This window comes from Clarias gariepinus, chromosome 21 (genome assembly GCF_024256425.1).
Source record: "Clarias gariepinus isolate MV-2021 ecotype Netherlands chromosome 21, CGAR_prim_01v2, whole genome shotgun sequence".
Taxonomy (NCBI): domain Eukaryota; kingdom Metazoa; phylum Chordata; class Actinopteri; order Siluriformes; family Clariidae; genus Clarias; species Clarias gariepinus.
Window position 1 is genome coordinate 11,414,261 of NC_071120.1, and position 16,006 is coordinate 11,430,266.

The 16,006-nt window shown below is 35.9% G+C and overlaps 2 protein-coding genes across 2 annotated transcripts; both read left to right on the top strand.

The window, feature by feature from the left end:
- The first annotated feature begins 1,136 nt into the window (after positions 1–1,136).
- isca1 (iron-sulfur cluster assembly 1) lies at positions 1,137–6,927 on the top strand. The gene is made up of 4 exons (XM_053480504.1): positions 1,137–1,272; positions 3,903–3,956; positions 4,051–4,156; positions 5,998–6,927. Exons 1-4 carry the CDS (start codon positions 1,180–1,182, stop codon positions 6,144–6,146), a joined length of 402 nt encoding a protein of 133 aa, XP_053336479.1. The 5' UTR covers positions 1,137–1,179; the 3' UTR covers positions 6,147–6,927.
- A 6,214-nt stretch (positions 6,928–13,141) lies between these two features.
- LOC128509072 (MAD2L1-binding protein-like) lies at positions 13,142–15,460 on the top strand. Its single transcript, XM_053480643.1, has 3 exons — positions 13,142–13,208; positions 14,550–14,815; positions 14,930–15,460. Exons 1-3 carry the CDS (start codon positions 13,142–13,144, stop codon positions 15,458–15,460), a joined length of 864 nt encoding a protein of 287 aa, XP_053336618.1.
- Positions 15,461–16,006: the final 546 nt, after the last annotated feature.

A 16,006-nucleotide genomic window follows, 5' to 3' on the forward strand; every position in this document is an offset into this window, starting at 1 on the left:
GTCACACTTGTATGGGTGGAATTTCAGCTAAATACTTTATAAGGAAAAGACAAATTGGCTTTTTTGTTTGTGAGATGCACATTCTGCAGGGGGTATCATCTTCATGCAGTCAGTATAAGATATACCACTCATCAGTGTAAGCTGTAAGTGCAGCAGGTCAATGATGATGAACCAGTGCCTGCTGATGATGACCAACACCTCTCCCCTGATCTACCAGAATCGAGTGAAAAGAATGGCAATCAAACTGAACAGGTAAGCTGGAATAAAATCAGTAGCAGCATTAACTTGCGCTAGTATTCATTATGGTCGTCAATATTAATTAAAAATAACGTTTCTCAGCATTATTTTGAATTATTGTTGACTACCATAATAATTAAAATAAGTAACTAGTTTACTAGAATGAGCTAATGCTGATACTGATTTTATTTCAGCTTACCTGTTCAGTTTTATTGCCATTCTTTTTCAAATATTATCTTTATAGATTTATATGTTGTTTGGCACAGGTTTTACGCCGGATGCCCTTCCTGACGCAAACCTCCCATTCTATGTTAAAAATGTATCTCTACATTATTGAGCCAATGTATTATGATGTGGGCTGCTGTGGGCCAGGAAGTCCAGGGCCACTTTTTGGTCCCACTCCAGAGACATGCGGCGGTATAGACAGGTTTCCTCCCACAGTCCAGAGACATGCAAGTGAGGTGAAATGGCGTTCCCAAATTGGCTGTAGAGTGTGGGAATACATTTGTCATCACCTCTGGCCTCCATTGTCTCTAGTTGGACTACAGATGTTTTTAGAGGGATGGATGGATGGCATCCGCTATGAAATACCGCCACCTTCTGGTCATTATTTGCTTCATTTTTTCTTTTAAATCCTCTTTTATAGTTCCGTCGCCCTTAAGAAACCCATCAAATACTTTCTTCCTTGTGTTCTTTCTCTGTTTACCAAAATATGTTTCACAGTGTTCTCAACCTTTGCAAATTCCCCCATTATTTGATTATAATCCCATTGCACAACAAACTGCACTTTGTTGCGTAACAGTCTATGCCGTTGTAGGAGCAGCAAGGTTACTGATAGGACAAAGCGACTGCTCGTCAAATCAACAACCAATCAATGACGGCTCGGATCTCGGCGGGTGTTTCCTTGTCCACTGGTGTTTACATCTAGTCAGAGAGAACTTGATGATAACCAACATGTCTGCTCCCATAGTCAGAGCTACTGTAAAGGCGGTGAGCAGAAGAAAGATTTTATCTACAAGAGCTGCTCTGACGTTGGTAAGTGTTTCTTCACTACATTGTAGATACGGTAAGAACAACGGGTTACACGGGTTAGACCGCGAGAAAAACTGCGTGATTACTATAAACATCTCAGTGCTAGCTTAACTTAGCTTTAGCAAGGTTACACAGCTAGTGTTCTGGAAGTTTCTTTCTGAGGTGCACTAACTTCTGAACATCTACCTGTCGCATTAATTACTGCAGTAAAAATGTCACGTTGTTTTTGCGAAATAATGCCTGTATGTCTGTGGATAGTAACGCGGTTTATCTAGCGTTAGTGTGACCTTAGCTCCCTGATGTCAGGGCGGGTGTTTGAAGAGAAACGGTTAGAGAATCCTCCTGAGATAGAGCTGTACAAACATTACATAACATCTCCTCATCTATACAGTTTATTTAGTGGTCTGGATTAAGATTTAGTTTAAGTGCCTTAACTGTATGGATTATGCTGGTGAAAAGCTTGAAGCAGAAAACAGTACATTTGATTCTAGGTGTAATATAGTGCTTTAATCAATAATTACACAAAAAATGTACTGCTGTATTAAATGATACGCCGCTGTTTATTAAATGCTCGTGTATGATCGGTCAGAAGATGTGCATTCATTTTCGTGTAACAGCACAGGAAAGTGTTTCCGGATCATGGATTGCCCCCCCACCCCCCCAAAAAAAACGCTATCAAAGATTATATCACATATTATGTCTAATATGATATTACTATTATAATAAACCCTAAGCACGTTACAGCCGTCAAGACCATTAATACAAATTCTTGTATAATGTTTATTTTGTGGCTCATTTGTTTTTCAGCTGTTTGTCATGAATATGCAAATAAACATTTATATATAATAACAATAAATATTGTTAAAATATATATGTTTATGAAAAAAAAAAGTTTTTTATATACAACATATATATTTTCATATTTCTTATTTTATTTTATTGTCTCATGTAATTTGTAAACCATTAAGCTATGAATTTATGGTCTAATTTAATATTTGATAGCGATTATGTTGGGGGGGGCATTTCAGTGCACAACCCCAGTGTTCCCTGTCAGAATGTGCAACTGGTAGCAGAAATGTATAATTATACATTTTTTTTATATTTCCTTCCTATATTTTAGTAGCATTGCAATAAATAAATAAGTAAATAATATAAGAAATATATAGTACAGATTTACTAGCGGTATCAGTTCCTGACATAGCGGTAGCACTTATTGATGTGCTGTTATATAATATAATAAATTTTATTTGTCACATACACAGTACGAAATGTAGTGAAATGCTTATACGACTGCCAGTGACCCTAAAAGAGAATTAAAGCTTATAATAAGAAATAAATATGAATAAAAGAAATAAGATAGAAAAATTAAATAGAAAAAATTAAATTAAACTAGGAAAAATAGAAATATGCTGTACCAATTATAATCCCTATCGCTTTATTACTGTTAGCTTTGTTTGACATGTGGATCCTCTAGTCGACTGTTAAATTAACCATGCAAATAAAAATAATAATTATATAAAGGTTTTATCTGTACATTGGTCAGAACTTGCTCTTTAAATGATATCTTTACGTCTACTACACTGGAGGACATAAAACTCGATTCATCAAAAAAGATTTGGTACGTTTGTCCAACCAGACTTGTCATAGCACCGCACAAAACTTGATGAACAGAATTTAATGACATTTTGGCAGTATTTACTACTTATACTAAAAGCTACAAATAAGCCACTTGCCCAATTTAAACAAACGCCTGCCCCAATAGTTATATAAGTCAATATTTTTTACTGGGTTTAGTTAATATTTTTCTAATTTTTTCAAATTTTATTTGTCACATACACAGTCATACACAGTACGATATGCAGTGAAATGCTTATATGCTTTTAAATGCTTATATGCTTTGAAATGCTTTTACCGCTGAAGTGGTACAAGTTAATTTAACCGTGCTGGAGTCGTTCTAATACAAAACCTAATCTTTATCTGATCTACCTTTTTAATCTCATCTGTGATTTACTCTCCAATTACCAAATAGGAAGTATGTTTGTCTAATGATGAAAGAACTTTACATAAACAAGGCATAAAATACTCAACCTTACAAGTTTTCATTTATTTTTATTAATTAAGTTAGGCAGAGAGTTCACAACCCAAACACATACAGATTAGCTTACTTGCCATTCCCGAATTGTCTGTAGTGAGTGTGTGCATGTTTTTTTTTTTTTTTTTTTTTTTTTCTCAACTCATTTTTTCCTACAAGTTGATGGTTAAGTTCTATCTTTCCAGGTGTTGATAATGTGTTGAAGAGTTCTTAGCCCAGTTTCAGTATTTTTATAACTCCTTAGTTGTTTTCTTTGCTTGTTGCAGCCCAATAATTTTTGAAATCTAAACTTTTTTTTGGCCAGGCAGTGTACATTCTAATATATACTCTTAGTCAATATCCATCAGTACCAGGTCTGTATTTGTTTCGAACCCACATTTAATCAGTAAGAAATTAGTATGTCTATTGCTTGTTGTAACAACCATTTCTTGATTCATGTTGCAACTTGTAATTATAGCATTGTGTGACTAAATAGTAATTTGGGTGAGAGTTATAGATTTATAAAATAAATTAAGTAACGTTGACTTGTATTTTTCTTTAGACACCTTCAGCTGTAAATAAAGTCAAGCTGCTGTTAGAGAATAAGCCCCAATATGTAAGTAGACATGTTTAGATTGTTGATTGATTGCCTATTTATTTTTATATTTTTCTCAGACAGTTTAGTAAAATAACCGTTTTTACATGTCTAGATTGGGCTCAAGGTTGGTGTACGGACCAGAGGATGCAACGGCCTCACTTACACACTCGACTATACCAAGGAGAAGGACAGATCAGATGAGGAGGTGGTACAGGATGGTGAGTGGTGATAAGATGTTCACAAACAAGTACATTAAAACATTGTGTAGAAATGCTTTGTCTTAAAAATAAGAACAGTATCTTGTCCAAACAGGACAGTTGAGGGTAAAGGTCAAGCTCTGTACTGAAACAGTGTCAATGCTGATTATAGCTGGTTGCAGGAATTAGCAAGCCAGCGCACATTGCCCTACTACTTAGCTTCCAGTTTCCTTTTTTTAAAACTGTTGGTATGGTAAAAAAAATTACTCTAGAAGACTTTTGGAGGAAAAGATCTGATGCATTCTATTTTGTAAGAAAAAAAACATGTATATTGACCTCCAGAGATGCTGGAATTTATAGGATACTGAACTTGTAGAAAATCAGGATCAGAGAGTGAGAGACGAAGATCTTTTTTTACTGCTAATAAAGATAGCAAACAGAGATGTACGAAAATATTATTAAATCTCTCTACAACACTGTGGCTGATGTGCATTACATACCTTTTACTTTGTCTGCAGATCAGTTTTACCTTTGTGTAGAGGGAGAGGTAGAACTCAACATAGTCTCTCACAAGCCATGCAGTTGAGTAATAGTTGAACCAGACTACCAAATCCTCTTTGAAAATCTGCTTTGTCGCAGTTTTAGGTTTTTTCCATTGTGTTGTTTGTCTCCCATGCTGTTTTTTTTCTTACTTCATCCATGTGTGCACATTGCTCTTATCAATTATGTGATCTCCATAAACATTCTGTAGTGCAATGAAAGACCATAAGCCATGACAAAGGGGAATTTCGAAGAGGATTTGAAAATTGTGTTAAACAAGGCAAATGTATAGCTTTTAATAAAAACTTAGTAGTCTTACCTTTGTATAATGTTTTAGGTAGGGATGCACCGAAATGAAAATTGTGGGCCGAAAACGAAACGGAAATTTTTGGATGCACTTGGCCGAAAACCGATACCGAAACCGAAAATGGCTTCATTAAAAAACATGTTTAAAATATTTTCTTTTTGTTTGTATTTAAAAAAATACAAATTAATTAAGATTAATTAAGTCTTGACTTAAGGTGGTGTATTAAACCTGTAGTCGAAAATGTCTTTTCTGTTGAACCCAAGTTTCTCTGCAGACTGCCTGATGATGTTGAAAATTTTGATGTATTGGTTCTTTTTTCATGGTGCCGTTTACTGTGATTAGGTTCCCTGGTCCACCGGCTAAGAAACACCCCCAAAACATTAGGTTCCCACCACCATGTTTGACAGTGGGAATGGTGTTCTTAGGGTTGAAGGCTTCTCTTTTTTTATGCCAAATGAATGCCACATTATTGTGGCCAAACAATTAAATATTTGTTTCATCTGACCATAAAACAGAAGAGCAGAAATCGTCTTCTTTATCCAGATGAGCATTTGCAAGCATGCATTTGTGTGCCTTATTTGGAGAAGTGGTGTCCTCCTTGGTCTGTGTTCGTGGAACCCAGCGGTGTAAAGTGTCTGTTGGACTGTCTGCCTTGAGATGTTGCCACCAGCAGAGTCCATTCATCAGGATGGCCTTGCTGGTGATCATTGGATTCCTTTCTACTTCTCTCACTATCCCCCTGGCCAGCAGAGGTGTCACTTTTGGCTTCCACGTCCTCTGAGATTTTTCACAGTGCGGAATGTCTTGTATTTTTTAATACTACTTTGTGAGCAGCCACAATGTGCAGCCACGGGTCCTCAGTGAGCTCCTTTGTCTTAGCCATGAGTGTCCACAAACCAACAGCAGAGAGCTTCTGTTTTTCACCTGTTGAGTTAATTAAAACAGCAGTTCCCAATGAATATGGGTAATTATGATTCCATGCTGTAAATTTAAATGCATGTTTTCTATTTCTCAGGTGTAAGAATTTTCATTGAGAAGAAGGCTCAGCTGACCTTGTTGGGCACAGAGATGGATTTTCTTGAGACGAAACTCTCCAGCGAGTTTGTGTTTCACAACCCAAACATCAAGGGAACATGTGGTTGTGGAGAGAGCTTCAACATTTAAATGACTTCCAAGCTCTGTTGTGTACTTTACAGTATATGCCACACTCCCATTCCCCAATCAGAGACAGAGAACCACCTTGGGGAGTAAAAAGACTCAAACATGGGCGATGGATGCAATCAAGCTCATCTTCCTGCACTGCAACCGACTGAAAATAATCATCACCACTGTTTAATGGCTAGCATTTAACTTAGTTTGTGTTTCCTTTTACTTCAAATATATTGTAAAAGATAAATGATATATAATATGGGTCAGTATTTATTTTACAAATGACGAGCAATGTGGCTGAGCGTTCGTTTGTCAATAGACCTCTTTCTTGGTATGAGTGCGATACTGTTTGCCTGATAATATGGCAGTATGCTCCAGTGCCCTTATTATAGAACAGAGCATGAGGCAGGGTGTGTGTGTGTTAGCTAAAAAGATAAAGAACACTTCTGTGGAAGTTATGCCATATTTTTGCATTTGTTGATTTTATAATCCAGTCAGTGTATTTCACTGAACATTGATGCTATGAAATAGAATTTGTAAAACTGTCCAGCATCGTAATGGATGCAGCAGAGCACCTCAAGAGAGGGCGGTGTACATTTATTGGAAAAGGATTTGTGGGAAATTAGTAGAGGGCTATTAATTATAGTGTGTAAAACTCAGATGTTGAGTATTGATGACTTTGCCTTGTAAAACAAACATGTGTCCATGATACCGAGTCTATAAAATCTGTAAATGAGAGAACCGGAGAGAGAGAGCAAGAAATGTCTTTACGCACAATAAAGCTCATATAAATTAACATGCATAGACTCTTATTTTGATTTACTACCTGATACATATCTTGACCCTTGCTCAAGGGCCCAATAGGTTCCCAGGTTCAAACCGGTTCAAACCCCACAACCAAGTTGCCACTGTTGGGCCCTTGAGCAAGGCCCTTAACCCTCAACTGCTCAAATGTGTAATGAGATAAAAATGTAAGTCGCTCTGGATAAGAGCGTCTGCCAAATGCCCAAATGTAAAATAGAAATATCACTGATTACATTAAAGCTGATTAGCTTATTTGTGTAGCTTTAACTTTTTAACTTTTTCTAAAAACTATTTTCCCGTGACGATGGTACTATCTCTAGTTAAGTAAATAACTAAAATAAATTTAAAAAGTTTACTATGGTGTCTAGACTTGCTACTTTCATTATAGCGTTACCCCAGAGGTAGCAGGAGGTTGTGTGCTTTACAGTTAGTTCACAGCTATTGACATGGCCAAGGAGATAAACATACGGTTTATTGTGTAAGTGGAGCAGCAAATCTTTAGTTAAAACTGAGTATAGGTTAAATGTTAGCCAATAACTGCTAATTGCTAACCTACCCCTTTTAAGAGCTAAAGAAGGCTCAAGGTTAGCCATTAGCAGTTAGCATAGCCCGTACATGCTAGCTCAACCTAATGTACTGTAGCACCCTGCTGAAAAATCCAGCATAGACCAGCATGATTTATATGCTGGTCTGTGCTGGATAATACTGGTTAGTGCTGGTCTGATGCTGGTTTAGCTGGTGAACCAGCATAACGAATGGAAGACCAGCATATCTACGTTGATGAAACCTTACAATCAGCATTGGTCTTGCTGGTTAGTGCTGGTCTGGTGCTGGTTTAGCTGGTGAACCAGCATAACTAATGGAAGACCTGATTTATATGCTGGGCCACCAAAGGTTTTGGTAGTTAAAATCTATTACCATTGTAGCTCATTATCTTATATTTTAACAGCTAGTATTAAAAATAGTGTGTGATATAAATAGATGTACCGTGTAGTGTTATCTTTAAATGCATTTACATACAAGAGACGAAAATAATCCATTTACCAAAAACATGTATACCACATTATTTAATATTTATTAAATATCTGCTGGGTTGTGCAAAACATGAACATTTTATATAAATGCACTGGCAATGAATCCATATTTTTAAAAAGTAATCAATGGCAATCAATTAAAACAAAACAAAAGCATAGAGCAGTGGTTCTCAAACATTTTCTGTCATTCCCCACTTAAGGTGGTGGGCGAATTTTCAAGCCCCACTTGTCAACAAAATGATAACGAAAACGGCCAAGTGTACTATTTATTGAAAAATCAATTTCTAAACCAGTAAGATCAAATAACACCAATTTGATATAACTGGTTTGTTATCTGATCTTGTTGAAAAACAAGTTTAAAACAAATAAAATACACGTGCAATTGTTATAACAGGCTTACTTTGTCACTTATCTAGAGCTTTCTTTCAAAAAAGTTAAGTGGCTTATTAACGTGACTGGGGTGTGTTGTCGATAAGTGTCTTCCTACTTTGTCTCATGCTGTCTGCTGCCAGCGGTTTAAGACACAAAACGCAACATAGGCTTCATCATGTTTTCCTTCCGGCTGGATTTTTGGTTGATTAGGCTGATGATGCTGAATCACCTGCTTATTTGTGGTCCATGTAACAAATGTATCCATTGATGTTATTATGCCCACTACATACAGTACGCTACTGTGTTATGGTCTAAAATGCCCCCGACCTAGGCCACGGATTGCCCACCTAAATTCATAGGTTCATGGTTTACAAATTACAAATTATAACAAATGAATTTAATTATAAAGTAAGCAATATATAAAAATTATATAAATTAATATAAAAATTTAATTTATAAAAAATATAAATTATATATTTTTTTCATATACCACATGTATATTTTTATATTGCTTATTTTATAATAAAAATCTTTTCCTGTAATTTTTCACCACGAACAATATTTATTTAGTGTAATTTGTGATAAATAATTTGTTATTTGTACATTGACAAACCCCTGCAAAATAAATGTGCCATAAAATAATCATTTTTGGGGATTTGTATTAATCGTCTCGACGAGGGTCACGTGCCTAGTGTTAATTATAATAGTAATAATATATTTGATAATAATAAACCTTTAAATGTATGTCCTAATATAATAATTGATAGAGATTATGTAGGGGGGCAATCCGTGGCAGGGGGGCATTTTAGCGCATAACACCTGTTTGTGTCCGCAGTAAAGTTAGTTTGATATTCGCATCTCCGAATTCAATAGCTGCGTAAATAAACCCGCAAATAAGATACCCAGATATATTTCCTCTCTTAAATTATACATGTTTAAAAGCATAAACACCATTATTCTCTACGGTGCAACGAATGATTTAGGGATCATCGCAAAATGCCGCACACCAACAAAAAGCGTAGAATGATCTTGATCTTCCCTTCTGTTCAGCGCCTGAAGGATCAAAAAGCTACTTTGTGGCCACACTGGAAACTAGAAATGCCAGACTAGGACTGCATGATAAAATATTAATGTTTAACAAAAATACAGAAACATCAGCATACACATTGAAATAAATAAAATGACATATATAATACCGAATGTTTCCTTATATATCGTTCCTCTGCAATTAACATGCCGACGTTAAACCGTTATTGTTGCAATATGGTTCCACTTTTTCTCTGATGTTATTTTAATTTACTTGTATTAATAATCTATTTCTTTGTGTGTCATTATTTAGTTTCGAGTGTCCGATAAAGAAAATAAAGATTAAATAAATCAATAAAGAAAAGCATGAATTAGAATAGGTACTTTCCTCCCGTTCATTGCGCCCCACCTGTCATATCTGTATTCCCCACTAGTGGGGCGCGCCCCACACTTTGAGAACCACTGGCATAGACTATCATAAGCTGGTCACCAGCTTGACTAGCAATCATACCAGCATATGTTCTGTTTTGGTGCTGGTATGCTGATGACCAGCATACCAGTACCAGCATCACAGCATTATGATGCTGGTCACCAGCATCAGTAGGGTTACCAGCATACTGGAACCAGCATCATGGGGTCAGCTGTTCTGGGGGTGGGACCACTTGGATTTTTTTTGGTAACCGTGAAAAATAACTTAAAATGCTCCATCATTTTTAATCATACACATAAGTGTAAAACATCATTTGAATCTATAAAGGGTCTTTATTTGTTAATTTACACTCACATGTCAATAAAACATTGTGCTTTTGTAAAATAAAGACAATAAACATGGCGCGCTATACATATCTATCTATACATACAGGCCCGTAGCCGAGGGGGGTTCGGGTGGTTCGAAAGACCCACCCCCCACTGCCAAAGGTCCAGAATTTTTTGTTATTATTATTATTACATTTTTTTTTTATTTTGGAGACAGATTAAAATTGTTGGGCATTATTTAAAATAACACTTTATTACAAAAAATTTACACAAAAAAAAAAAAAAAACGCGACGTGACAAATCTGCGCAGCAACTGACGTTTTTTAAATGTGTGCGGCGGCATCCAGCGGTGTATAATATGGGTCGAAAAGAGCAGGAGAGATGGAAGAGAAAGCAGGCAGCAGCGTCGTTATTGCAGAATATTGAACATATGTTGAAAAAGACTGCCAAACAGAGTAAGTCTGTTACTACCTCAAGATCAAATTGCTAACGCTAGTTAAGTGGTAGCTAATCGTCAACCCCACATCACACACAGAATAGTTCTCTTGTGTCTTTTCTTGAGCAGTCTGAATGGCTATGACAAGTCTGTAACATCTTAAATAAACATTAACAGACAGTAGCCTATCTGATGGATCTGTGAATTTATTATGTTAAATAATGTTAATCTATCAAAAAAGAAAAGAAAGAACAACGAGTTCAATGCGTAAACAAACCTGCTTGACCATGCATAATATTAGGATTTATTACATTTTATTTTGAATTAATAAATTATTCTATTTAATTAGTAAATTTATTAAATTATTCTATTAACCATAGGCGATGCTCTCTAGTGTCTATACGTGGTGTAGACAGCATTCGAATGAAGTTTCCCATTAATAATTGTTACATAAAACATAAAATAAAATAAGCCCACAAAAAATAATTTTTATCCATCCCACAGTCTTGTAAGTACATTAACTGATCGTCTTTTCCCCGTAATATTTGTATACTATTATTATTAAATAATTATTGGTAATATTTTTATATTTGTTTATATTCGATTTTCCCCCTCATTTCGATCTCTTTACGTTCTGAATGTAAATTCAATTCAATTCAATTCAATTTTATTTGTATAGCGCTTTTAGCAATTTTCATTGCCGCAAAGCAGCTTTACATAGTCAAAAGAATTTTTCCTAATTTTTCATTTTTCCTTTTTCCTAAAATGATAGCCTACTGTAAATGCTCGACATGCCAATAAAGATTGAATTATGCTATATGACTGGGATTTTAAAGGTTGAATTTAACATTTTATTATATTTCGCCTAATTAATAGACTATATAAATAACAATTCGTTGAATATTAAATATATTTTATATAAGTTCAATAAAGTGAAGAGGCAAAGACAAAGAAATGAGAGAGCATGTTGATGAGAGAAGTTGAATTTGTAGTTTAATAATATTCCAGTAAAAATTCCTTAAATGTATTCTGTTTTTAGTGTGGTTTTTAAACTTTTGAACACTGTGTGTGTGTGTGTGTGTGTGTGTTTGAAGTGAAAAAAGGCGCACGTGATCTTGAAAGCAATTTGACAACATTGTAGCAAATATTTTTGGTGCATCAAAAGCATGCACATTATGATACCAGCAGACAAGCTAATCTAGCACATGTCACTAAAATGCAGTATTTAATCCTCATGAAAATGAAATACAAAATGAGTAAATACTCAAATACAAAATACTGAGAAAAAGGGTCTTTTAAAAAAAAGAACCGCCCCTTGCACTAGGCTGGCTACAGGCCTGACATATATATATATATATATATATATATAAAGTGTCTACTTTTATATGAAGCAAACGTGTGGAAGATGTCCTCGCTGTACAGGTGTCTGAAGCTCTCCAGAATGTTCTGGGTAGTGGGCGGAGTTTAGATTTACCTCAGAGCAACACTGAGATTCCAGCAGAGATTGAAGGAGGAGAATCCAGCAAGCTGTTACCATGGGTAAGTTATTAAATCTTATATAATCTTTATTTTGATAATATAAAACTAATAGTTAGATTTTTGGTTTGGTTAGCATGTAGATAACACTGCTTAATCATACTAACATACTGCCTTATGTAGCTTAGCACAAACAGGTTAGCTCAAGGTGGCTAAGCTAATGCCTTACAGTATATAGATTACAGATGGTTGTCAGTATCAGCTGTGGTGTAAATGTTTATAACGTGTGTATCTGGTATGCTGGGGACCAGCATCATGGCACTATAATGCTGGTCACCAGCATACCAGCATACCAGCACCAAAACACAACTTATGCTGGTACTGTATAATTGTTGGTCAAGCTGGTCACCAGCTATGCTGGTCTATGTTTTTTTTTTTTTTAACACACTAAAATGACACGCAGAGAACAATCATTAAACCACGTATTGCACTCACTGTAATTTGCAAAGTTATATTAAGCAAAACTATACTACCTCTATCGTTTGACACTGTAGGCCTGTAACTGTGGCGGCGGGTCACTAGAGGGCGCTCGGGAGCCTTCCAAGAGATTTTAAGTGTGGATTTTGTCTGCAGTCGTTGGGGCTTTAAACATTAGTTTCTTTCTTTCTTTTTTAAACATACCGGTGTTAAGTCAGTGTAGCACATCCGTACATACAACATTTTCCACCAGCCGCCACTGCTGTACACACAGTACTAAGATAATATTTACTATTTATATATTGTTAAAACATAAATATGCTACATACTGTGAATAAAAATATACAATAAAATATAAAAACCAAGAGGAGACATGTTTTTTATGTTAATAACTGAATAGAAGATAATATGAAGGAACAGCGCGTGCCGCTTGTCAGGTTGCCATGGTGACGGCGTCAGTTTGCGTCATGTTTATTTTCTAACTGCCGTGACGCGCTATATCAAGCCGAGTTTGACTTTGTGAGCATTTCTGCAGAGACGTTACTACACCGTATACGAGATTTTCTGCGCCGACTACAATTTATCAGTGAAATTAATCTTTAGATTACTGAGATTTAACAGCAACCGAGATGAGCGTGTGGAGGTGGAGAGACTCCCCGCGACTCCGGCAGGAGGAGAAGAAACCTCAGACCTCAGGTGAGTTTATTACCGAGTTCTGTTTGCTCTCTCTCTCTCTCTGTAGCACAAAAAGGGTTAAAACAGGAAACTAATCAGGAAAATGAAAAAGAGGGATAATTTTGTGTAGAAATAAAGCACTCGGCTAATGTTGGTGATAATGATTATGGCTTGTTATCACTTGATTTTACTTTAGTTAAAACAAAGAGCTATTTTTAAATTATTTTTACTAAAGTCAGTTGGAAAAAAATAAACAACAATAACAGAGTTAAAATCAGGACAAATGCTTCAATCATGTTAAATGTGTCTAACCTGTTATTTATTCATAAATCTATGAAGCTGTGACTGTAAACCTGTGAGTGTTTATGTGATCAGACTTTAAAGCAGGGTTTCTCAAAGTCCCCAAAGCACCCAAGTGCATCGTTTTTCCCCTTGTGTACCCTTTTGTTGTGATCATTTATTTTTAATAAAATGTTTAAGCTTAATACTATTTAAACTTAATAAAGATATTCTCGGTGCTGGAAATCCATTTAAATGATGCAGCTTCCTCCTTGCCATGGAGCGATGCCATGAAATCAGTTTGTTATTCAGGTGTCTTGTTTTGGTCCTTTAAGGCCAGTTGTTTAATCGATTTATTCAGGCATAGAATGAAATAGACTTTGCTAATTTGGTTTGTTTAAGTTGGAAAATTAAGATTTTTATCTTGTAGTTAAAATTCCTTCAAAAACACATGTGAACTTTGTGATGTTAAAAGCTGGAGCTGTTAGGTTCACAAACAACAATTTGCAGGCAGATAGTGCCATTACTTTTGCACTTACTTGGAACGGATTTTGAATCTCTCTGACACTTTTTTCCACAAGACTTGAAAGTATTTTGTTTTAGACTTTCTTAAACGTGAGCGTACCATGCTTGCAAGTAAGTTTTTTAAAAAGTAATTTGCCAATCACTATCTGTTCATCACTGTTCTTGACCTTTGACTTTGAATAGAAATCAAATTTGGACATTTGAATGTTTTGAAAAGTTTAAGAACCTCTGTCCTAGATCGTGATAGCAGTCTCATCTAAATGGTTTCTAGGTACAGTATCTCATTAGGCATCTGCTATAACACATTTATTCCCCAAATTTTTTATTCCTTCCCATTATCCTTTATTTTCCCAATTTCTTTGATACATAGACATCTAGTCTCTCAGGCTCTGAGGAAAAACAACATATCGAAATTTATGATGGTATCTGTATCGTAACAAAAAAAGCAAAAAACAACAATCAGAAGAAATAGGGTTCATTTTTTTCCTATTTTAAAATAATAGCAATTGAGAGCATAGAAATATCTTTAACTAAATGAAATACATTTTTGACTTGCAGGTTTTGATTTGACGGGACAGCACGAGTCTGACAACAGACGAGAGTCTCCACAGCAGTCTGTATTCAAGAGAGATGATGAAGAGATCACAGGGCGAGCCAGGGAGGAAGGCCACGTAGACGTGATATTTCCGGGGCCAGTGACACATTATAGCTGTTGTATTTTCATCTGTGAACTCCTTAAGTCTGTCCTGTACCAGAGACAACAGCTGCCCATGACCTATGACCAGATGGTCTCCTTCCGAATGCAGCAGCTTGCAACAACACAGGTAAAAGAAAAACACATAGATTTAAACACAGAGAATAGGCTGAACAGTGCTGTAAAATGAGTTCAGTTGTGATGTACAAATATTAGGCTCATGACTACTATTTTCTGCCCACAGCTGGAGGAAGGAGCTGTTAGGAATACCATCAAGTCATCAGAAGACTTAACTTGGCAGCGGTGTGAGCGTACACTCCAAGAACTGGAGGAGGTGCTTGATCACCTGGAGGAGCTCTTCTCCCTGAGTTACGTCCCCCGTGTGCTCTTCATGCTTGGAGGCTCTGTGATCCTTCCCACCGAAATATACGAGATCAACATGGAGGCTTTGGTGCGGGAAGGCAGTGTGAGGAGTTTGAGAACTTCCCTGTGTTTGCAGCAGATGTTTCACACCCTTTTCTTGGCAGATTTGCTCTCTGACGTTAAGCCGGTGCGTCTCATGGGCACCACAGTCATGGCGCTTGCTCATCGTAACTGTGGTGTAGAATGGTTTAAGCCTAAGGTTGACTTCAGGCTTCCCACTAATGTAAAGAGACAGATGATAGTTTTAGCCAGTGGTGGGTCTGGAAGTGGCCAAATGAAGGCTGACCCTAGAATCAGGGATGATAATATTTGGTTTCAAACACCTGTAGCGATTAAGGGTTTCTGTAAATAGTATAGATAATAGCATAGGTAAGATTCAGTCTGTGTACAGAGTTACAATAAAATAAGAAAACCAAAATCAGTAAAAGAGGTTCTTTAAAAAAATAATTAATAAATAAATTTTGTATTATATTGTTACATGTATATTGTATATAGTTTTATTTTGTTCAAAATATATATGTATATGTTCTTTTGTACTGGTCTTGAAAATAAATTCAACAATGTAACAATGATATTACATAGAGTAAGTGCACTGTACTTTCGTTATAATTTTTAAACAACTTGCATTTGTTTTCTAATAAATATAATTTTTGTAAGCATGCTGCTTCTTTATTTATTAAAAGAGAATAAGTAGTGAGATTTAATGGGTTGAAGTTTACAGGGTTTGTAATGACATCTGTCAGCTATTCTCTGCTACTTCACTATGCAGGTGGAAAAAATTTCCGAAGGCACACTGTAAAAGCAACCCAAGAAGTGGACTGTTATACAATGACTAAGTCTGTCACTTGACATGAATAAAAGATGCCATTTTTAGGTACATCTGGCTAAAAGTGTAATC

What these genes read in the sequence shown, in the direction of transcription:
- isca1 (XM_053480504.1), top strand. Translation starts at nt 1,180, where the DNA reads ATGATAACCAACATGTCTGCTCCCATAGTCAGAGCTACTGTAAAGGCG. An exon ending in CAAGAGCTGCTCTGACGTTG is followed by an intron (nt 1,273 to 3,902) that starts GTAAGTGTTTCT and finishes ATTTTTCTTTAG; the next exon opens with ACACCTTCAGCTGTAAATAA. An exon ending in TAGAGAATAAGCCCCAATAT is followed by an intron (nt 3,957 to 4,050) that starts GTAAGTAGACAT and finishes TTACATGTCTAG; the next exon opens with ATTGGGCTCAAGGTTGGTGT.
- LOC128509072 (XM_053480643.1), top strand. Translation starts at nt 13,142, where the DNA reads ATGAGCGTGTGGAGGTGGAGAGACTCCCCGCGACTCCGGCAGGAGGAG. An exon ending in GAAGAAACCTCAGACCTCAG is followed by an intron (nt 13,209 to 14,549) that starts GTGAGTTTATTA and finishes TTTGACTTGCAG; the next exon opens with GTTTTGATTTGACGGGACAG. An exon ending in AGCAGCTTGCAACAACACAG is followed by an intron (nt 14,816 to 14,929) that starts GTAAAAGAAAAA and finishes TTCTGCCCACAG; the next exon opens with CTGGAGGAAGGAGCTGTTAG.